The sequence below is a fragment of the Cryptomeria japonica genome, chromosome 3 (genome assembly GCF_030272615.1).
Source record: "Cryptomeria japonica chromosome 3, Sugi_1.0, whole genome shotgun sequence".
NCBI lineage: Eukaryota > Viridiplantae > Streptophyta > Pinopsida > Cupressales > Cupressaceae > Cryptomeria > Cryptomeria japonica.
Window position 1 is genome coordinate 505,528,589 of NC_081407.1, and position 24,054 is coordinate 505,552,642.

Genomic DNA, 24,054 nt, shown 5'->3' on the forward strand with positions numbered 1-24,054 from the left:
CAAGGAAGAGGAGGAAGCTAGACACTTCTGTGGAAGTGGAAGAGGTTAGCAGTGCTGAAGAGTCCGAGGAACCGGAAGAAACGGAAGAACTGGAAAGTGGGGATGAAGGGTTCCATCTCTCGAAACACACCACCGTGGAGGAGGAGGAGGAAGTAGAGTCGTGCCAGCAGGAAGAAGAGGAAGAAGAAGAGCAACAGGAGGGGCTGCGGGCACAATGGAAGAGCACAAGGGTAAAGTTTACGACCTCAAAACTAGCCGCGGCACACCTGGTACCTCAGGAGGCGCTTGCAGTCGCCAGCCCTGTAGGAGATCTATGACCCGTAGGGGTACTATTCCAAAAGATTGGGGAAGGGGAGCCGCCGGCACACCAACGAGTATCCTTGCCACAGATCAGTTTAGTCGTACTAGCAGCAGAAACGGGTACAAAAACTGGTACAGCGGCAGCAGAAACTGGTACAGCGGCAGCAGAAACTGGTACGATGGCAGCAGAGACCGGTACGGCGGCAGCAGGCACTAGTACGGCGGCAGCAGGCACTAGTACGATGGCAACTGAGACTGGTACGGCATCAACTAACTTAGAGGCAGCCTTGGATACTATGACAGATGAGGATATAGACGCTTCGCTGGATGGATGGCTAGGACAGTTCGCGCTCGCACCACACCTTCCCCCCTCCCCCGCACCACATAACATGACCATCGAGCCAGGCGTGACTCCAGATAGAGAGGTTACTGTCCCGGATGAGGGAAGACCTACAGATAAGGAGCAGCAGGGAAAGGACGAGCAGAGCAGTGGCATGGAGGGGACTCTCACTGGACTCCATATCACACCACCTGACCCAAATGACCCAGTGGGCTCACTCAAACGATTCCTAGCGGAGCTACAAGGGCTCTCGGATGTTACACGCGGCATGGCTCAGCTTACTGGACAGATGGAGGCCGGTAATTCAGTGGACGCTACACAGTTGTGTCATTTTATGGCTCAGGGGTGCAAAGATGAGTTCACACAGCATCTTGAGCAGCAGGGATGGCCGGATAAGAGTACACCTGAGATGATTCAGAGCTGGACCCACAGGCACTTGATAGAAGGCTCAGGCACCTTAGGCACCACCTTCTGCAGTATGGAGGGAACTTTCCGAGAGGTCTACTTACAGATGCGGCAACATCAAGCGGAGAAAGAGGTCCAACAGATGTACATAGTAACCCTGGAAAAAGAGAGCAGGAAGCAAACGGAGTTGGCCTCAGTTGAAAAGAGCTTGAGGAAGGAGATGGAAATGCAAATGACTACATGTGAGGCCCGCTACAGCATGTAGGAGAAGGAGGTACAGTCATTGGCAGCCCAGGTGGTGGCGCTCACTTCACAGTTGGAGCAAAAAGATAAAAAGTTGATGGAAGCCGCTCACATGGTAAAGAAAGCTCGGGAACGGCAGTTAATGGCAGAAAAGAACCTGAAACTCCAGGCCGGACAGCAACCTCCTACCGCGACCACTATAGGGACGCCTCCTCCCTCTTCTCGGTCTTAGCTATGTTTTTCATTTCAGTTTCTCTTGTCTGAGTCATCTGGAAGACGACTACGTTTTTGGGGGGGCTAATGTTAGGGGTAAAAACGTATGTTAGTACGAATAATAATTATAAGTGTGTTATGTGTGTTTATGTTTTGCTGTTGCCGAGAGGTTCCCGTCAGGTAGTTGGGAGTTGGTGACGGTTGGCAACTTGGCCAACCGTCGAGTCAATATATTGTTTGGTTGGAACCTCGGCAGGGGGATTATGTATGGAGAATTCGGGACATTGGAATAAAGATATAACTTTCTGGTCTAATTATCACCCTTTGTCATTTATGTTATGATATGCAATTGTTCTGTTCCATGAATACTTGGTACGTGCAGGGAATACTGGGTTATTTGATTGTTCACCAACTACACATTTAGGACCAAACACTTCCCTTACAACTCTGCATGTAACAAATGTCAGTTTTCTTGGACTCGTGCTTATTAGATTACTAAGAGATCCCTTTCATCTGCCTCTCCTTAAGTACATCCAGACTGTTCTCACCTTTCCATCATACATACAAATGCTTTGCATGTTGGTCTTGGTGCTCAATTAAAAAGTCAACGAAGAATTTGCATCTTCAACCTATACTTATCTAAGTCAACGAAGAATTTGCATCATCAACCTATACTTACCTAAGTCGACCTTTTCTTGGGTTAAAAAGAACTGTTGAATTACAGGTGAATTCTTGGAAGTACCATAGACTTTTGATAAACTCCATTCTTATCTTCACGGTTGCACACTATCATGGGAATAGATTATGCTGTTCTTGCAACAATGTTAGCAAAGGAGTTAAAAATTAAAATTAAAATTAGCAAGTAGGGTTTTGGCATTACATAAACATGATTTTAAAGCTCACTGTCAACTGCAAAATCAGACCATAAAAAATGCCTTGCAACATGTTCCAATCCAAAATTTGTGATGCCTCGAAAGCAAATCAAACCATACAAGAAGTCATTCAACAAATACAGACATGTCCTCCTGCTCCATGTTCTTTGTACGCATATCAGGTTATAAATGGTCTTTTCTCCATCTTCCTCTATGACAAACTCCACAACTCTTTTTATCTACCAATTGGCCAAAAACATAACGAGTCTTTTCATGTTATATCTATTTAAGGCCACATAGGATTTACCAAAGCATTAGCTAAACCACAATAACACTTTCTTATGCAAATTTCTGACACAACTTGTCTATGTATATTCACCAGTGTTTCCCTTGTCAAAACATTTATGGCACCTTGCAAAACTCTTGAGTCGGTGGTGACTATGTCAATATTTTGCACCCTTTGTCAATATTTACAGCTAGAAATAAAAACATTATTGCAGTTGGTGGGTGATACAAAGGTCACTTTGTGACTTGAACTACTCCATAACCATGTTTGGCTCAAAAAAATTAAAATCCTAATACATACTGCTTGTCAATGTTCATGTCTAATTGATGATTCTATTAAATTCTACTAATTTTCATTCAAATTCATGCAAATAGTAACAGACACACTTGATATTACCCGATCTTTCGCAGGTGTGTTTCATCTAACCATATACAAACTTCCTCAATGTTCAAAAGGAAAAGTCAAGCAAATGTAATACATCTATTCATTTCTCTTTTTTCTTATAAGCCTTCAGTCCAAGTATGAACTCAGATATTGTCATTTTGTGCTTTATAAAACAATGATCCAGAGTTTCTACCTGAAGTCAGGCTGCAAACAAGACGTACCTTACAGATTACAACACAGGATTGGCATGATGACCTTGCAGTTTGCATTGCCTACTACATTTTCAGCTCTTAGATGAAATCTTATAGTGACCTGTAAAAGGCAGCATGATACTGTAGCCATTGACATTCACATCAACAAATTTAGATTGTAGATGTGTTTTCGATCTACTACCCTTTTTGGATGGAAGTACTTTTTGAGAGTCTCATGCATTGATGTTTGCAATCACATCAAGTATAGACAACTTACCACCAGTGCATGTGAGTTGCAGACAGCAAAGAATGGCAGCATGGACTCCCCACATGATTCTAGGATGAAACCATTCCATGCACCCATTCCAAATTCCATAGGGGATAATGCACGATCAATTTGAGGCAAGATTTGTGGTTATTATCACAAAACCATAGTTGTAGTATTCTGTTTACAAATTCAGGTCATAGTTGTTGTTTTTATTATGAGGTTGAACTGAGGCCATAGCTGTAGTTCTTAGTATGAAGCCTAACTGGCACCCTAGTTATTCTTATTATGATGCCAAATTCAGGCCAACATTGGAATAGATGATGTATTTTTAAGGATAAGACAAGAAAGAGGCTAATGCTACAAGACATAATACGTGCGTTACAACATGAACTAGATATGTTCTCTTACCCTCTTTTCTTATTTCCAGGCTCCCATGTTCTAATGCACAACAAATTAATAATGATACAGGTAGGAATGTACTTTGATGTTCCAGTATGTCAGGAGATAATGTAACTTTACCCTAAGCATTCACACGCGGAGTAAGTGGGAGCTGGTCCATTTATACTAGAAACATGGCAAGATAATCAAAAATCATGTTAAAGATCTTTCTTTTTTAGTGCAATCATAGAGTTTAATGTAATTTTCTGTATTATATTTATCAATATTCCCCTCAAGAATAGAAAAATGCTCAATGGAAAAAACATGACAGCTATCAGGATGTAGCTTACCTTAAGAACCCAGTTCACAGCAACAGCAGAAGAAGCAGAACCTTTTCCAACAATTCCAACAGAATGAAGCAATGAACGTGTGGTAAAAACACTCATTGCTCCACCAAAGAAGTACTGCAAGATTTATAAAATATAACAATACTGAATTTCTTCATAAATGGTATTAAAAAAAACGATATAGACCACCAACAAAATTTGAGGAAGAACAGATACCAACAAGATTTGAGCATCCACAGTGGATTCATGCATGCATGGAAAAAATTGAAGTGGGGGTTGAAGTGGGGGATACATACTTTAAGAGCCCTCCACTGCATGTAAGGCGCATATGAAGAAGTGACACTCTCTGGATATCCATCTGGTACCACCCAGGATCTTATAAAGGTGATTAAGTCCTGCAAGATAAAGTAATAAACACATGGTTTAAAACATTAGAAACTCCAACTATATCCTGCTTTAAGAACATCTGTATACTATGCGTGCTATCTGCTATGCACATCCAGTAGACAAATTTTTTACCCTATTACTAAGGCGAATGGAGACTATTCACATGACATAAGAGCCCTAAATAGTAAAGTTTAAAAGTGGCATTACAAAATCATAACACTGTCCAAATTGATGAACTTGCCACAAGATCGGAATCATTGCAGAAATACATATTGGGGTCAATAACAGTGTAAACATAATGCACACATTTAAGTGCAAAAAGTGTATTTGGAAATCGACCATAAAATCTGTGACTAATTTGAGACCTATACTTGCAGTTAGATCCAAAACCGCTTTCCAGAACCAGCATACATCTGATGATATGGTTAGGAGCTTTAATATAAATTATAATCAATTACATATGTAAAAAAAATGTTAAATGTATAATAATTTTTAAAAATACAAAGATAAGTTAGTACTCAAAATAATCACAAGTAGTAACATTAAAGAGGCATATGACAAAATTTGAAGATTGTGTTTATTAAAGGAGAAAAGTGCACAGCCTTACACACTTGCACCTCTTGTTTAGAGTCACTTTGTGCTGACAACTGCGTACATATTTCTAGCACATTTTTAGACTCTATTCGTGCATGCACTGACCCAAAATCCATTTTAGCACTCTGATATGCCTCATTATACTTCTCAGAACACTTTATTATATCACCTGAAACATTCCCCATCCCAGAATGGATCACACCAGAAATTTTGTCCCCTAAACAGAATCACAGCTGTAATCTCAATCACCTTTCCCAAATTTCAAAATTCCAATTTCATGGCCGGCATTCGTAAACATGACTGTTGCCCATTGACAGCTGCGCTAAAAAATAAGGTTCAAATTTGGTGTCTAGGACATGTATTTAACAGAATAATCCTTATGTCGTTCTACAAAACACCAACACATCACATTGAAAGGACAGCACATTCACACATTTGTCTCCAACTCTGTAATATTTTGTAGGTTCACAGTGGCCTCTATGTCTACATCAGCATCAGCATCCAACTCCACAATCTCTTTCACTTTTGTTGTCAACTTAGTCTGAGGCTTGCCTAAAGCACAAGCAAGTCTTGAACAACAACCATTGCATAGAAAAACCCATGGTGCTCCTTAACAGCACCATCTTCTTCCTTCCTTCAAATTCCAGTAGGTGAACAGGTCTTGCAAGTAATGCAGATCAGATTTCATACAAAAAAGGATTGCAAAAATCAAGATCATGCAACTAGACAAGATCACTGTTGTGATTCTGTTTTCAACTCTCATCTTTTCAAAATCCAGTAACCTCAGCCTTTTGATCAGTAATCCGGTTCCAGAATTCAATTTTCAAAGTTGTGTCAGAATGTCATCAATTGCAATTCACATTTCAATTCATACAAAAAAGGATTGCAAAAACCAAGATCATGCAACTAGACAATATCACTGTTGTGGTTCTGTTTTCAACTCTCATCTTTTCAAAATCCAGTCACCTCAGCCTTTTGATCAGTAATCCAGTTCCAGAGTTCAATTTTCAAAGTTGTGTCAGCATGTCATCAATTGCAATTCACATTTCAAGGTACACAATCGTAGCCCTATTATATTTCAGCACATTTTCAATTGCAATCTCAGTTAGCATACATTAGTCAATTTATCAGATGCATCTCCTATATCTAAAGTGATAATTGTGTTTAATCAACTAATGCAGAGATGGTAAAAGCAACATCAAGGTATATAGAACAAAATAAGCCATGCTCTCCGAGTAAAGGACTAGGACAAAGGCAGGGGAAAAATAAGCATATGAACCAGCCATACAAGGAGCTACTCCCAACAGCCAAACTATCCCTTGCTAGCATTTTAGATATTTGTAGTGTGTGCGTTTATCCCTACATAAATTGGTGAATGCATAACTTACACACTTAACCCTATAGGTTTAGATCCTTAATTTTTATCATTATTTTTCAGTTTTGCTCTTTGTGCTTCACTTAGGGTTATGCCCTTAGCTGAATGTCATCTTTCAGTATTCCTTCCCACCCCCCATTGATTGTATTTCATTATTAATCATTCACCATGGATTCCAGCAAGCCCTTGCCCTTGGCTTCCATTTCTACTTACCTCAAGGATCTTCAGGTGTTTTCACAAGTTCATCAAACCCACCCTTCAGTCATTGAAGATCTCGTTTAATTTTATCAAAATGAGGGTGCTCTGTGTTTTATAGAGATACATTGATTCAGCTTGTTGTCATATTTTTATCCTCCATCATACCTTGAAGATTTTACTTCAATTGTTCATGACATGAATAATGATCATACTTCATGCATGACATATGATAAGGATGCATTTAGTGATGATGATGATATTACTCATGTGGCCCATGGTTATAATGATGCATCTAGTGATGGCAATACTCCACCTTACTCAACTACACATGATGCTTACTTTGTTTGATGATGCTAGCTATGATTATTCACGCGGCCCATGATAGTCCTTCCTCTCTAACCATGATGTATTGATGATTTGGCACTTAGGGACACACAAGTGATGAGCATTCTTTATCCTTTCCTTCACATGACATTAGTGATGCCTCCTTATTCAATGATAGACTGGCTCATGTTGTGGCTACTATCAGCTAAGACTTAATGCTTGATGGATTTAATGGTAATAAAGATGCCTCTATTTATGTCAAATCATTTTTGCTGCTATATTATAAGTGTATCCATGATGATGTGTTCCTTCTTGAGACATTTACAGAAATTTTAATAGAGGAAGCCTTATAATAGCTTGATATGTACCATACTTATTATACTTCATTCATTGTGCTTGGGCATGCTTTCATAGATTATTTCGCTCTCATCCTTGGAACATGCTTGTCTCCTGATTCTCATCTTTCACCTTCTAGTGATCATCCTTGGCAGATCTTAAAGCTTCATCTATGCATCATGTTGATACACCACTTTTAGAAGCGCATGGTGATCACACCTATGAATTATTTTATGTCTTTGAGTGATGTATCTTTTGAGAACTATAAAATACATTATGTTCATAATGCCTCACCTACATACGAACATAAACTAACAAATGGTTTAGATATACACAAAGAAGAAGAAGAAGAAGAAGAAGAAGAAGAAGAAGAACATGAACATCTCTTACAACTCTTACTAGGCTTATGCGGAAATGATATTCAAGGAAATAACGATCAATCATCTTCGTCCACCATTCCACATGACACTGATATACATAAGGCCATTAAGAATTATTTTAATGACGGACATCTCTAGCCCCATTATTTTCTCTTTGCCACATGAGCTTCCATGTCAAATTGGTCATCATCGTGAAGAAGTTACAAAATGTAGAGAATTGTATTAATGACTTGCAAAAGCCTCAAAAGAAGGACTACCCTGGTTAGATACTATATAATCCTTCAGCATATGACATATTGAATTATAATCCTTAAGCAAATAACATATTGACTTATCCTTCACCAATTGGGTTTGTGATGGTAAAAGTGATCCACTAATTCATATAAAGTCCTTCAAAAGTGCATGTTTACACTAGTTTTTTTAGGAGATATTACTTGTTAGATTATTTCCACAAAGCTTGAGCAATTATGCACTTACGTGGTTTTATTCTTTGACTTATTCTTCAATTTCTTCTTTTGGAGATGCGGCAAATGCTTCTATGATCAGCATAAGATAACCATTGATAAAGTAGCACAATGTATATTAGAATATTTAATTATATTTTAGTCACCTATATTTAGTTCCTTGTTTAATGGTCATTTAGCTTTTCAGTTTTTAGCTCATTAAGTGTAAACTATTGCTTCTTTATTAAAGCTGCATAGTTAGCTTTTATTTAATTAGCTTTTAAGCTTTATTTAGTGTTTAGCTTTTTAGTCTTTTACTTCAACGATTTGTTCTTTTCATAGAACATCGTCTTGTAAACTCTATATATACATTTGTATAGCGGTCAATTAATTCATCCGATTATTGAATCGTTCATTCAATTATTTTTCATGGTATCAGAGCATGAAAATTAAAACTTTTAAAAGGTTTCTTTAGTGAAAAATTTCAGAAGCTTTTTTTAAGAGATTTTTTCAAAGTCTCTTTTCTAGGCGATTTTTTTTGCAAGGCATTCTTGGAGGGTTCGAAATTTTATTTGTGCAGGTTTTCTAGGGCACGTTCTGGAGATTTTTTTTGCTGGGTGGATTTTTATCTGTGCAGGTTTTGTTGTTCACGATTTTACTGGACGCGATTTTCGCATTTTTTATTCAACCCACGATTTTCGAGCCTTCTCGTGATTTTTCCAATCGGCATTGCACGTAAAGTTTTTTTTTTAGGCGCCAAAACAAAATCCACTATGGAAAGATTTTTGGCGGCGACAATTTTCACACGCATTTTTCGCGATTTTTCCAGTCGAAAAACCCTACGATCTTCACGCCCTTTGCGATTTAATTCTTCTGTGTTTTTTTGCTCTCAGTTTCACGGCTAGGGCACGAACATTTCAGACTTCTGCCCGCGAATTTCTGCTCACGGATTAGGGTTTGACAGTTGCGTTTTACTACACTGGTTTTTGTTCAACGTTCCACGATTTTTCTAGTGCTTCTCGCGATTTGCAGCAGCAACGACTAGGGTTCTTGCCTGCAGACCTCTCTATCCCGATCTAGGAAATTTTTAATTTCTAGGTTTCAACAAACCTCGAAATTCACACAGTGGGATTCGTGCCTAGAATTCCACTCCAGGGTTCCAAATTTTTTTTGCAGCAGCTTCTATTCTGATTTTTTAAATCAGATTATTCTGTCTCCTGCCTTCACTAGGTTGACCTTGTTCAATCTCGATTTTTGTGATGGCATCTTAGACCAACATCATGTTGGAACACACTCAAAAGTTCAATAGTCGCAACTACAACACTTGGAAACAACGCATGCTTACCATTTTTGAGTATCGTTGCCTTGATCAGATTGTTTTGGGCAAGGAATCTCATCCTACAACGGTAGGTGATGATAAAGACAAACATGATGTGAAGAATCGAGAGGCTGTCATGCTTATCAAACTCTCACTCACAGATGATCAACTCCTTTGAGTGCCTTCAGGTAAAACAACTAAAGAGATCTGGGATCTCTTGAAGGATTTCGTGAAACATCCAACAAGAGTCGAGCTTTCTTTCTAAAGAATATGATGTTTTCTATCATGATGGATGAGAAGTCATCTATCTAGGCACATCTTACGAAGATCAAGGGTATTCGTGACCAATTGGAAGCTATAGGCCGAACCATGGTGGAACAGGATATGGTAGTGATCACGCTGAAAAGCCTTCCCAGATCCTACGAGCATTTCATTGATACGCTCAATATCTCCTCTACTAGTGTTGATCTAAAGTTTCCTGATCTCTGCAACAAGCTTCTACAATAGGATCAATGGAAGCAACACTAGTTCGTCCACTAAACAAGCTTTCACAGCCTCAACTTCGCATAAGAACAAGGGTAAAGCTTCGTCCTTCCAGCAGAAAGGACAAGGTCAAGGTCAACCTCAACAGTCTTCAAAGAAGAAGAACTTACAGTGTTCCTACTCTCATATATATGGCCATTTGGTGAAAGATTGCATGAAATTGATAGCATCCCAGCAATCCAAACAGGGAGGGTCCAAGCAGAAAGCCAATTCTACCACACATCCTGATCAGAAGGAATTTGCCTTCTATGTGTTCATGGCCCAAACCCCATCTGATGATGTTCAATCATCAGCCTGGTACATTGACTCTAGAGCCTCTCGGCATTTCACACATCGTCAGGATTGGTTTACAGAGTACATGCCTTTCACTGATTCAGTGATCTTTGGTGGAGGCGAAGAGTATATGGTTGTCGGCAAGGGCAACGTTCAAATTTCATCTGGTGGGAGGGATTTGATATTCCTCAATGTATACTTTGTACCAAGTATGAAGCTCAATCTACTATCAGTCAATCAGATTATGCGGCATTCACCACAGCTAGATGTCGTCTTTAGGTTGCACAACTGCAGCATTGCTGACAGGGAGACTCACACTACAATTGCAATTGGCATTGAGGATCATGGTCTTTATAGACTTGTTAATTCTACTAGTTCTCAGGAGCTCGCCATGGCAGCTAAGAGTACTTCCATCAACACTCTTTGGCATCAACGATATGTGCATCTGAATGTCCACTATCTCTCTTAGTTGGTTCGAGAGGATCTAATTGTAGGATTACCTAGGATTCAAACTCAGAATCATGGAGTTTGATGAGCGTGTCAAGCTGGAAAGCAGCATAAGACTTCATTTTCAGATGGAGACACTTGGAGAGCATCCAAGGTCTTGTAGCTCATTCATGCGGATATCTGTGGTCCCAGGAACACTCCATCAGTCACTGGATGTAGGTATTTTCTATTATTTGTTGATGATTTCAGCAGACGCATGTGGGTGTATTTTCTTATGCAGAAATCAGAGGTGCTCACCATGTTTCAAAAGTTTAAGGCCTTAGTGGAAAAGGACTCTGGCTGTCACATAGTCACTCTTTGATCCGATAATGGAGAGGAATTTTGTTCTATAGAGTTCACCAACTTTTGTGCATCACATGGCATTAAGCATCAGCTTACCACACCTTACACCCCTCAACAGAACAGTGTTGTTGAGCGCAGGAACCATACAATCACTGAGATGGCTCGGTCTATGTTGGAGCATAGAAATGTTCCAAAACATTTTTGGGCAGAAGCAGTCTTCACTGCAGTCTACCTTCTAAACCGGTCTCCCACAAAGGCTGTTAAGAAGATGACTCCAAAGGAAGCTTGGTCTGGCAGGAAGCCCAAAATCAATCATTTGAAATTTTTTGGCTCTACAGCTTATGTTTGGATTCCAGATGCCAAGCGCACCAAACTGGATCCAAAGAGTCAAAAATTGATGTTCACCAGCTACAGTGACAACCACAAGGCATATCGGCTGATTGATATAGACACTAATCGCCTCATATTCAGTCGAGATGTAGTATTTGATGAAGAACGAGGGCCTTTTCAGCCTTCTTCTCTTGATTTGAGCACTGAGGATCAGCCTCCAAAGGCTACAAGTATGGGTGTTCGCCTTCCCTTAGTTCCACCTAATGGGAGGGATTTCGTTGACTCTACAATTGTGGGGTCTCCCAGGCATGACATTGCACCACTTGACTTTCCTCTAGACCATCCGGATCCACATCCCAATGAGCTTGCTCCAGATATTCCAAGTAATCTTCTTCATCCTACAGCAGATGTTGGTACTTCTACTCCCCAGCCTAAGTGGTGGGCCAAGACCGTTGGTGATCTTCATAACGATGAGCTCATTGAGGGTAGATCAGCTAGAGGCAAAAGCAAGCAAAACATAGTTAATTTTGCTCTTATGGCCAACATTCACAGTATTTATGAGCCTCAGACATATACAAAGGCTAAAGGTGTACCTGAGTGGGAAAAGGCTATGGCAGCTGAGCAACATAGTCTTCTGAAAAACAACACTTGGGTATTGTCAGATCTTCCTCCAAGGAAGAAGTCCATTGGCTGCAAATGGGTGTTTAAATTCAAGTATAAAGCTGATGGAACCCTTGATAAGTACAAGGCTCGATTAGTGGCAAAAGGGTTTTCACAGAAGGAGGGCATCGACTATGAGGAGACATTTGCTCCCACAACCAAGATGAGTACCATTCAGCTTGTCCTCGCTCTCTCAGCTCAGTTTGGATGGAAAGTCCATCAAATGGATGTCAAGAGTGCCTTTCTCAATGGTGATTTGTAGGAAGAAGTCTACATGACGCAGCCTCTAGGTTTCAAGGTTGCTGGTAAGGAACACCAGGTATGTAGACTAGTCAAAGCACTCTATGGCCTCAAACAGCCTCCTCATGCATGGTACATAAAAATTGATAAGTACTTGATTGATCAAGGCTTTCAGAGGAGTCCTTCAAATCCCAATTTGTATGTCAAACATACTAGTGATGATATTCTATCTCTATTAGTCTATGTTAATGATCTCATCATTACTAGCAGAACAGCACATTTGATCATGCAGGTCAAACAGAATTTGTGTAAGCATTTTGATATGAGAGATTTGGGACTTCTCCATTATTGTCTCGGTGTCGAGGTTTGGCAGACTGATAGCCACATATTCATTTCTCAGTCAAAGTATGCCAAGAGCCTACTGGATAAGTCTCGAATGCAAGATTGCAAACTTGCATCTACACCTATGGAGATAGGGCTGAAATTATCAGCCAAATCAAATTCACTTGTAGTGGATGAGCCTTCATTCAGGTAACTAGTGGGTAACTTCATCCATCTCACCGCCACTAGACCTAACATCAGTTATGTTGTGAGCTATATTTCTCGCTTCATGTCAGCGCCAAAAGTTGAACATTGGGTTGCAGCGAAGCGTGTGCTAAGATATGTGAAGGGCGCTCCTGATTTTGGCATTTTGTACAACAGAAGCAAAGATCCTAGGCTGGTTGGTTTCACAGACTCAAATTGGGCAGGTTGTGTTGATGACAGAAAGTCAAATTCTGGGTATGTTTTCAGCTTGGGTATAGGTGCAGTCACATGGACCAGCAAGAAACAATAGGCAATAGCTCTTTCCTCAACTGAAGCAGAATATCGAGGAACTGTTAAGGCAGCATGTGAGGCAATTTGGCTACGTAGGATGCTTGCAGACATGCAAATGTCTCAACCAGGACCTACTCCCTTGTTTTGTGATAATCAAGGGGTTCTGAAATTAGCCAAAAATCCAGTCTTCCATGAGCGGACAAAGCATGTGGAGCTTCATTGTCATTTCATCCACCAGCATGTTGAAGATGGATCAGTGATACTGCAGTACGTTCCTACAAAAGGTCAAATTGCAGATATCCTCACCAAGTCTCTAAGCCCAGCAAAGTTTCTCAAATTTAGAGGGCAGCTTGGTGTGATAGATAGAATGACCATTAAGGGAGGGTATTAGAATATTAAATTATATTTTAGTCACCTATATTTAGTTCCTTGTTTAATGGTCATTTAGCTTTTTAGTTTTTAGCTCATTAAGTGTAAACTATTGCTTCTTTATTAAAGACACATAGTTAGCTTTTATTTAATTAGCTTTTAAGCTTTATTTAGCGTTTAGCTTTTTAGTCTTTTACTTTAACGATTTGTTCTTTTTATAGAACATCGTCTTGTAAACTCTATATATACGCTTGTATATCGTTCAATTAATTCATCCAAATATTGAATCGTTCATTCAATTATTTTTCAATGTAAACAAGGAGAACATGAGAGAACCAATGACCATATGTTTCAATTTCAAAGTATGGCTGCCAAACTAAGTTTTAAATTACTTGACAATGAGCTTCAAAGTTTATTCATCAAAAGTTTACTTTCACTAGTTAAAGAAAAAATGCTTTGCAATTATTATCGATCATTTTCTCAATTATGTGCCATACATAAATGTGAACTTGCCTTGTACAAAAATATCTTTTACATCACAGCATCTCTAGCACTCCACATTCCCATGAGTTGAATCAATGTCAAATTCTTAAAATGGGGGTATTAAGGGTGGATCTAATGTCAAACATACCAATCATCATCATGGAAACATCACACGAAAAACAATTTAAAGAGTTTAATAGATTGGTAGATCCTCTAGACAAGTCATATTGCAATGACTCCTGCAATAAAAAATCATCACTTTACCTGTAAATGATATTCAAATTTATGTTCAAGTCTGAAGTTATATATATTATTATTATTCTTTTACTAATATTTTATGTTCCTTCTTATGCCACAGTTTGCTGAAGATAACATTAATTATTTCGATGCATCTACAGCACTTCATTGACATATACTTATAGTCTATGCTCACCGATCAAGGCATGCCTTGACCGGTCATGTCTTTTGACATGCCCGATCAAGACATGTCTTGATCAGTGCATAGGCACCGCTTCACTTAAGATTGCCATACTATCGTGTGTTATACCGATAACCATCGGTCACGTCATTTAACATGTTAAACCGATTAATAATCAGGGCACATCAATTAATATAGTCATCCGATAAATGATCGGGTTAAGTCAAATATAATTGTCAGCCAGCCGATCAGTATTAATGTGCGATTAGGATGATAACTATTATAGTTATCATATGATAGCATCAATCGATGCTATCATATGATAGCTATGATAGTTATAAGTCTGGTCTGATCACAGCATGAGTAATATGATCGATTATGCATATAACATGATTATAGCAAGTTCATTTATTCAATCATGAGGTCTTCATTTATATTGTAGTTATATCGATAAGGTAGATGATTGAATGAGAGATAAATGAAGTCTCTCATTCAGTCATTTATCTCACCGAAGCTACTAAGTTTCAACACATACCAATCATCATCATGGAAACATCACACGAAAACAATTTAAAGAGTTCAATAGATTGGAAGATCCTCTAGACATGTCATATTGCAATGACTCCTGCAATAAAAAATCATCACTTTACCTCCAAGATGTCCCACCCTTATTCAAAGCTAATTATTTTTGTGATGACCATAGGACACACAGAGATACTAGGGTTGTAATGTCCCCATTTCAGCAAACATGTTTTATGCATAATTAGGCTAGTTTCCAAGCTCTTCCTAAAAGGTTACTTGGCATGCTTAGTAGAACTCCAAAGTTCTTGGAGTGCGCAGGTTCAATGTTGCAGGTCTTTTATTCTTGGCAATGAGCTTATTTGGCAGAGAGGATCATTGTGCCACTTTTAGAAGTGATTTCTGACCATTTTGGTGTTCTCCAAACCTCTTGGAGAAGTGGTCGATTTTTAGTAAGTCACCCGATCAGCTCTGATCATTGCCACAAGTCTTCAATATCATATTGGTACTATCAAAGTTCGATTCTGATGCTCTTTCAGTGCTTTCCGCAACTTAAAATTTTAAATATTCCCTTACAAGTTTTAATGTCAATTTTTTGAAGTGACTGCTTAAGTGTAATATCTTTTTAAAAGATGATTATGTGCCTCAAAAGTGGACACCTAGGAGAAATAATGGAGCCTTAACACATGAAAAGTGTTATTAATCTTTCTGAAAGGTCATTTTTGAGGGAAAAGAAATTATTATAGTTTTAAATTGGATAGTTCCCCTCCAAAAAGCTAAATAAGGAAGAGAGAGGGCTCATTTTTTAGAGAGACTTGTGAATGACATTGTTATGCTGCAAGAATGAACCTGATTCTTCCAAAATTTCTGAAGGACAAAAACCCTTTAAAAATTGCTGGTTTTGGCAATGAAAGCCCCTAGCTGGTTGTGGTAATTTCATTCAGGAATTACAGTTGTGCTGAAAGGTGAAGCTTGATTGTTTGCTGATATTTAATAGAGGTTTTTGATGTTTCTAGAATGGAGTTATGTGCTTTTCATTTAAGTGAAGAAGCTGGTGGTTATCTGATCACTGATGTTTCTTTTGATGCGTGGAGATTGTCCTCCTTTGTTGGACCAAACATTTTCCTTGACAGGTATGCCATCTTTTGCATCTCATGGGTGAAGTCTGGCACCTCATATGAACACCAACTTTGATGGAGATCAATCCCTAAACCAGTTGCTACCATTGGTATTGAATTTCTGCCAGTTTATTGGACTTTGAGGGATTTTGTAGACTCTTGATTTACCAATCTAGGCTGTAGTGTGTGAGCTGGGCATTATATCACCCCTAATTTCATGGTTATTTTAACTTGTGGTGTTTGAGGACAATAAAGTGGGTTTCAGACCTTTTTGAGGTGCACCTTGCTTAGTTTGCTGGTTCTTTACTAATTTCATATGATGGTAGTTTATTTAGACCTGCAAAATTATATCATAACATTATATTATGCAACTACAGTATATTCGGTGAGTTTGAGTAAAGTTTGGGGCTGTTTTTGAGGTGATTTATCAGTTTATGTCTTTGTTATAGTGTTGGGTGTGTTGATATTCCACTTTCATGAGTTTCCAAAGCTTTACCAGCAGCAATTTCAGTCCAATTTCTCAACTGTACAACGATAAACAAGAGTCAACAGACCTTCACCAACATACCTGATAATTCATTCAAGGTATACTGTTGTTGTTTTCAAAGATGGTTCGGTTTGTTTATGTTATTTGGCACTATTTGGAGTGTTATAGCAGCTTGTCAGCACTTTATACAGCAGTACTTTCTTACCAGCACTTTGTAACAGCTGATCCACTTAATTTTGGTATTGTTGTATGTAACACTGGATGGTATTACCACCAATACTATCTATCTTGATTAATTTCTGATACTTACCTCCACTGAATATGTGGTACCATTGTAATCACTCACTGCTGAATAAGTGGAAGAGTTATTGTTAATGTTTTGTACTCGCTCATCACTGGAAAAGTGGAAGAAGCTTGCTGTCATTTTCAGTATTGTATAAGCTTTCCCACTGAAGAAGTGGATCTTTACTTCTTTCAGTACTAAATATCCAATCCAGTACTCCACTAAGGCTAGCTTGCCGCCTAGTGCTTTCCTCTTAGTTGTTGCATTTCATTTTAATTGTAATTCTAAAGACCATATGCTCTCACCTTGCCCATTTTGGGATCTAGGAGATCAGAAAGTGCAATGAATATTGCATGCATCTCAAATTTAGTTGATAATATTTTCAAAAAAATTAGGGATGTATATTACAAGGGTATGCATATCACACTTGAGCATTAAATTTATTAACAAAAAAGTGACACAAATTGAGGGTATTCTTGATCATGAAAATGCCTCTTTAGCACCTCCCCATGATAAATCTAATCAAGTGGAAATGGATGAGGATTCTTCTAATGCTAATGATGATGAACAAATTGGTTTTGATGGCAAACCTAATTATATACCTAGAACACCAAGCATTGATGTTACATGAAGCCATCACACATGATGAACACAAAGAAAAACTACATAAGAAAATACTCACTAATGCATCTCTAGAGCAAGGATATGAAAGCCATGACCTAGCATCTAAGCTGCTTCTTTCAAAGCATACATCACATTTGGCACCATTATATAAACACTTTTGTTCATAGAGAAACAACTCATTATCATACAGCATCCTCAATGCAATGTGGCATTCTAATGGAAAATTCTATGGAAGGCATCAATTTACATGACACGTCTCATAATCCCATTGAGATGTATCCACACCCACCCAATTTTGACAGATTTACCAGTTATTACCTTTACATGTCTCTTTTACTACATATTGCATATTATATTTTTATGCTATCCTAATGTTCTTTTCGTGCTTTCACTTAATCTTGCCACTTGGGGGTAATATAGTGTTTCTTCTTGTAGAACTTTGGCTTCATTGGAAGCAAACAAGTAGGGGCACCTTTCATACACATTTCTCACTCAGTTTTACCTTTTCATACTCTGTTACAAACTTAGTTTTCTTTTCATATCACTGTTTTATTTTCACTCTTTCTCTCCACAATTTGTGTGCACTCCATAGAATAACTACACACAATTCAAGGGCAACATATTATTATTGATTTTATCTTCAGGTATGTGCAGTTTTCACAGGATTCCAGCACACAACTGTTCCAATGATTTAGTCTCCAGAAGATTCATATCCTTTATTGCACTATTGTTTTACTTATTTCTACTTTGGTATGCATGCATAACAAGTTTTACACAGACACCAAAGTGGGTGAAAAATGTAAAGAAAAAGAATGCATATTCTTACACTTCACTCCTTTCATTTTATACCCCTTTGTGTTCAAAACTTTAGTACATGCTTCTAGCATATTTTTGGGCTCTCTTAGCACATGCAACAAACCAAGACCCATTCTAGCAGTCTAATATGCCTTATTACTATACTCAGAACACCTTTGTTACGTTAGAGCATTCCCCATCCCACACTAGCTCACACCGAAAATTCTGACTCCTGGACAGAATCACAACTGCTATCTCATCCACCTTTTCCAAATTTCAAAATTTCACATTTCATGGCCAATGATCTCGGAGAGGACCATCGTCTGACAGTGTGTATATCAAAAAGTTTTGAATTTAGCGCCTAGGGCATGTATTTACAGGAATAATTCCCCGGTGATTTTGCACCCCAACTCATTTGCATTGAAAGAACAAATTTGCGCATGTGTCCCTGATATTTTGCAGTTTCACAACAAACTACATCAGAATTGGCATCCGATTCCACTGTCTCTTTCACTTTTACTTGTGCCTTGGTCTCAAGGCTTCACTACGGTGCAAGGAATTCGTTAGCTTCAATCCTTGCATAACAAACTTTGTGGCACTCCTTAGCACCACAATATTTTTCCTTATATATAATACCAGTAGGGGAGCAAGTATGTCAGGTACAGGTCAAATTTTCCTCAGTGACAAGATCGTGCCACTACACAGAACCACTGTTGTAATTCTGTCCTAAGCTCTCATCTTCCAAGATTCCAGTTATCCCAGTCTTCTGATCAGTAATCTAGTTCAAAATTTCAATTTTAAGGTCTCTGTGTCAGCGTATCATTAGTTGTAGTTCACATTTCAAGGTACACAACCCTAACCCTCTTATCATTATTTCAGCATATGTTCAATTGCAGTCTCAGATTAGCTTACATCGGTCAATTTTTCATAAGTAGCTCCTATATGTTGAGTGTTAATTGTGTTTGATCCAGTTTTATTTATTAATTAAAGGTTGTTCACTTTCCTCTACAATTATATTCAGTAGTAAATAATTGCTCAAGAGTATTTAAAAATAGAATAAAAAGTTGCAATTAGCTTATAAGTAATCAATCCTTAACATGACCACTACTAATTATTCTAAATCGTTTGATAAAAGTTTACATTTTAAAATATTCAATATGCAAAATATTTAATAAAAAGCATACACTTAAATATTCAAAATTATTTAATATGCTATATTCAAATAATAAAATTATATACTTTTTGGTGTCCGTTGTTTCTAAATCACTTAAAGTTTCAGCTGAATCTTCAACTACACATTAATTCTTTTATGAGTGGAAAAATCTGAAAAGAAATTTAAAGTCACCATTCTGCGGTTAATTTTTAAAAAGACAGAAGAGAGATCAGTGTACTGGTAACCTTGCCAGTGGCTGGCAGGGGCTTGAGATGAAAATTGAGGCCTTAACGTGAATCGAGCTTATCTTTCGCAGAACTGAGGCATTTTGTAGAGATTTGTATACAGGTAAATCAAACAGAATGCAGTTCGCGGAATAATTCATATTGCAGATGGAAACTTGGCCTAATCTAACATACCTCGAAGGGATTGTGAGAGGAGTGCAGTGGAACAGCCTGTGCAACGCCAATGGCCATGCCCTTGCCCTTTCCCATGCCCACATACTTATAACGTTTGCCTCCCCACACCTCACAACACAAGACACGCTCGCGCTCATCGTCGCCTTGTCCTTGTCCCCTGCGCACCTTGAGCGGCGATGCCAAGTTTGCACTGAGGCGAATGGATTCTCTCATGAGAATTTTGGAAGGACAAGGGGGCGGCGGAGGGCCCTCGAGTAATGGAGCCATCTGCAATGAAGGAATGGAATGGAATGGAATGGCTACTGCAAGCCACTTTACATTGTGAGGGAGGCCATGGAGATCCTCGTCAGGACTTCGGGCAGCACGCAAGAGTTGTGTCCTTCGCTAATTACAACATGCCCTCGTAACGTCTACTAGTCGTTTGCTTAAGTTCGTTCACCAATATCAGCGGCCCACTTTTAAGGCCTCGGGTTATATCGGCATGAAGACGACACGTGCCAGCCACTATCAAAATGCTAAATCAACATGATGCCAAATATTCTTTACGAGCTGGCATATTTAGGTGTGCTTTTTTATGCATCTGCATCTGCGGCTACCTAGCATTTATGTGTGTGTGTGTTGTCTGCACTGTTTGCAGTTATCAGTTGTTCGGTACACCTATGCGCCGTTCAACGAAATGAAAGCTTCTCTCTTTGCACTTGCAACCCCATTTATCAATCTATCTCAGACTTGGACTTTATCAATCAATCACATCAGACGCAACCAGATCTTTTTTATGTTGCCCATCCACAGATAGTCAAACCTGAACAATCATCCTTACAAGCCTAATTTTGCAAGGGGTTTAATTCAGCCTGGGTAAATTAAATAGATGCAATCAATTAGCCAACAACGTAAGTTAACGGAATGAAATGTTCACAACCCACTATCATTCATTTATATTAAATGATGAGTAATTCATGTCTATTAAATATAAAATTCAAATAGATGAAAATAAGTATTTAATCCAGTAATTCATGTCTATTAAATATAAAATTTAAATAGATAAAAAAAATATTTAAATATGTCGAGATACAATGAAATGACATAAATGCATGAAATATGTCATGTTGCAGCTTTTGTGGAGGTGTTATTTTATATTTTAGAAAAATTCTCTTCTATTATAAGATATCTTTCGGCATATTTTACATATATTTTTTTAATATAAGTATACTAGTTTAATCAGTAAACAGCGAATAATAAATTTTGAATTATTTTAATTTTGAAAATGTTTTTTGAAATGAAATGTTTTGAATATCTATTGAATTTGTATTTTTATTTGGGGTCATGTCTAATAGGTCTTTGAATTTTTTATCCGTTTTCAAGACTTGTTAAATTAAAAAATAAAACAATTGGTAAGTATAGATAAATGTTGAGTGATTGAAATGTTTTGATCATTTCATTTTAAATGCTAAAATTTTGAAAAAGTATGGATCGGATTTTTATTTTTTTGCAAGTTGTCTTTTTTGGGTGTTGATGGTATTTTTGGAATGTTTGAATGAAAATAAAAGGAAATTCTACATCATAGTTATCTATCATGAAAGATGTGTACAAAAAGTAAATATGATGAAGGATGTGAAGTCAACAAACTTGGGCAAAAGGGAGAAGAAAGGGTAGAAAATGGAGCAACACTTTTGGCGAAGTCATCCACCATTTGAAGAATGGTTCTCACAAGCTTGGTGAATTAAATAATTCAATGCACTTGAAATAGAAAAAAGGAAGAAACTTGAAAATCTCATTAAAGTCACAATTGATAGTGTGAATGAAGAAGTTTCAAAGGAAATCTCATGCCTCACAATTTTGAACAATTTCCTCAACTCAAAAGTAGAAAAGTTGAAAAAAAATCAGATGTAGCCATTGTAAAGTTTATTAGTATTTGACCTTTTATGGAGAAGATCAAAACATGGATTGATAAAAATTAAATAGGAGTTGCAGGCGTCTAAAAATGGTCAACGCTTGCGGTGTCATACTTTAACATGTCTTTGTGACCTTATTTTAGGGTTTTCGCACTTGCTAACTATTTCTTCTATATCACACATTCTATCTTTATCATTTGTCAACATCTTGTCATTCTTCTGCATTCTTTCCTATTCGATTTCAATTCTCTCACATTTCAATTGGGTCTTGCCAATATCATTTTCAAATTGCAATCATTGGTCGTAATCGACCTTATCATGTCAATTGGACATCGTCAATATCAATTTGTGTTGAATTAGGGTTTTGTCCTAGGCCTCAATCATTTTCAATCAATTGTCAATCATCCTTGATCATTTTTTAATCATTTTGGATCCCTTTCAATCTTCAATTATCATCATTGTCAATCTTTTATCAATTTGCGATCTATTCGTCATCAGTCTTTTGTCATTCAACCTTTCATCAAATCAATCTGGTTGATTTGTCATCAATCTCAATTAATCATCAGTCTTTGTCAATTTTGGATCAATTAGTCATTGATCCTTTATCATTTATCCTTTATCAATCAAATCCTTTGTCATATGTGACCAATTCCTCATTGGTCTTTGTCAATCAATGTCATATTATTATCAAGTCCTTGTCAATTGTCCTTTTGATCACGATTGTCATCATGTATTTATTGGCTTTAATCATGTCGAGACCTATTTCATTTCTAGTCCGCCTCCTAGGGTTTTTATGATTTAATCATTTAAATCATATCTAACATTTCTCTTTAGGTCAAGTGAATTAATTCATTTATCCTAAGTTGTTTATATCACAATTAAATTAAATTATTTAATTGGCTAATTTCTTTCCTCTTTTGTGAGTTAATCAATAAATAAAATTTATCAATTAAGTGTCACTTTTTTTCTAATTTTCTAATTTTATTTTCCACCTGGTTTTCTCCTAACTTTTCCCAATAATTTCTCCTCTATTTTTGTCTCCACCTTTTGAGGCTAATTTGTCATAAGTTGAAGGCTATTTTTATGCTCACTTTGTCATTCAATTAATGAGCTATTTTTTAGGCCTTATTTGTCATAGCTAAATGGCTATTTTCTCTCCTAATCATGTCATAATTGGTGAACACAATTTGCTCTCAATTTGTCATTATTTTGACATAGTAATTTGTCATCCAATTTGTCATTCAATCATGTCAACATCGTGCCAATTTCGATTTCATTTGCCTCTTTCAAATTGCTCATTCTAATTTGATGCCTTCATCATTTCATCTATAAATTGAGTCATTTTCTTCGATCATGGCACTTGTTTTGTAGGTGAGATCCTCAAAAGTCATATTTGAAGGAGAAAGAAGAACAATGAAGAATCATGGAGGAATTGCTTTGTGATGGTTTGCATTTTGTTTTAAGTGCTTTGTCTCCGTAGCTCTATTGATTGAATTAGGAGTTCTTATCATAAGCTTGTTAGGTTTTTTGGTTGCCTAATTAGATGCTTTTGATGCCTTCTTCCCAAATTCGTAGTTACAGGAGCTTCTTTGAAGGTTAATTTCATAGTGTTAGGATTTCTACAAATTATTTTTCAATCCAAGTTTGAAAGGAGCAATGTACTCAAAGGGGGGTCATGGTTTATGGACAATGTTGGGTCATATATCAAAAAATGGACAACAAAATTTGATCTACGTGAGGTAAATATTTTACAAAGCCCCTCTTTAGATCAGGTTTTTCATGAATTATGGTCAAAAGAGGTAATTAGAATTTCACTAGGGGAATATATTAATAATTCAAACTCTATGATGGGGAGACAACTTGCTACCTATGCAAGAATTTATGTAAGAATGAAATTAAGAAATCCAATTTTAAAAGGTTTCGATCAAGTGCTCCTAAATTATAAGGGATTAGGTTCGAGAATTCGACATTGAATGTTTATCATTAAGATGTTTTAATTTTTGGAAGATTGACCATTTCGCTAGGAACTACAAAATAGGCAAAAGGAAAATTTGGTCACTTAGGCAAGAGAAGGAAGATAAGAATACAATTATCACCTACCCTCAACATGGGGATGCTATAGTGTCCACTTATGACTATGGAGCATCATTGGCTTCAAACCAACAACCTCGAATATAGCTAGAGAAGAAGGAAAGCCCTCTTGATAATAAAGAAGGACATTCACAAAAGTAACTAATTTTAAGAGAGATTCCTGATACTTC

At 37.5% G+C, this 24,054-nt stretch overlaps 1 protein-coding gene across 1 annotated transcript in view; it reads right to left on the reverse strand.

The window, feature by feature from the left end:
• The window catches only part of LOC131044798 (protein root UVB sensitive 6), an 86,885-nt gene extending 66,246 nt beyond the window's left edge, over positions 1-20,639 (reverse strand). The window contains exons 1-3 of the mRNA XM_057978240.2: positions 19,902-20,639; positions 4,524-4,622; positions 4,231-4,344 (exon numbers count right to left, since the gene is read on the reverse strand). Coding sequence (XP_057834223.1) covers positions 4,231-4,344; positions 4,524-4,622; positions 19,902-20,168 — 480 coding nt within the window. The 5' untranslated portion in view covers positions 20,169-20,639. The remainder of the gene's footprint in view (positions 1-4,230; positions 4,345-4,523; positions 4,623-19,901) is intronic.
• Between the last annotated feature and the right edge of the window lie 3,415 nt (positions 20,640-24,054).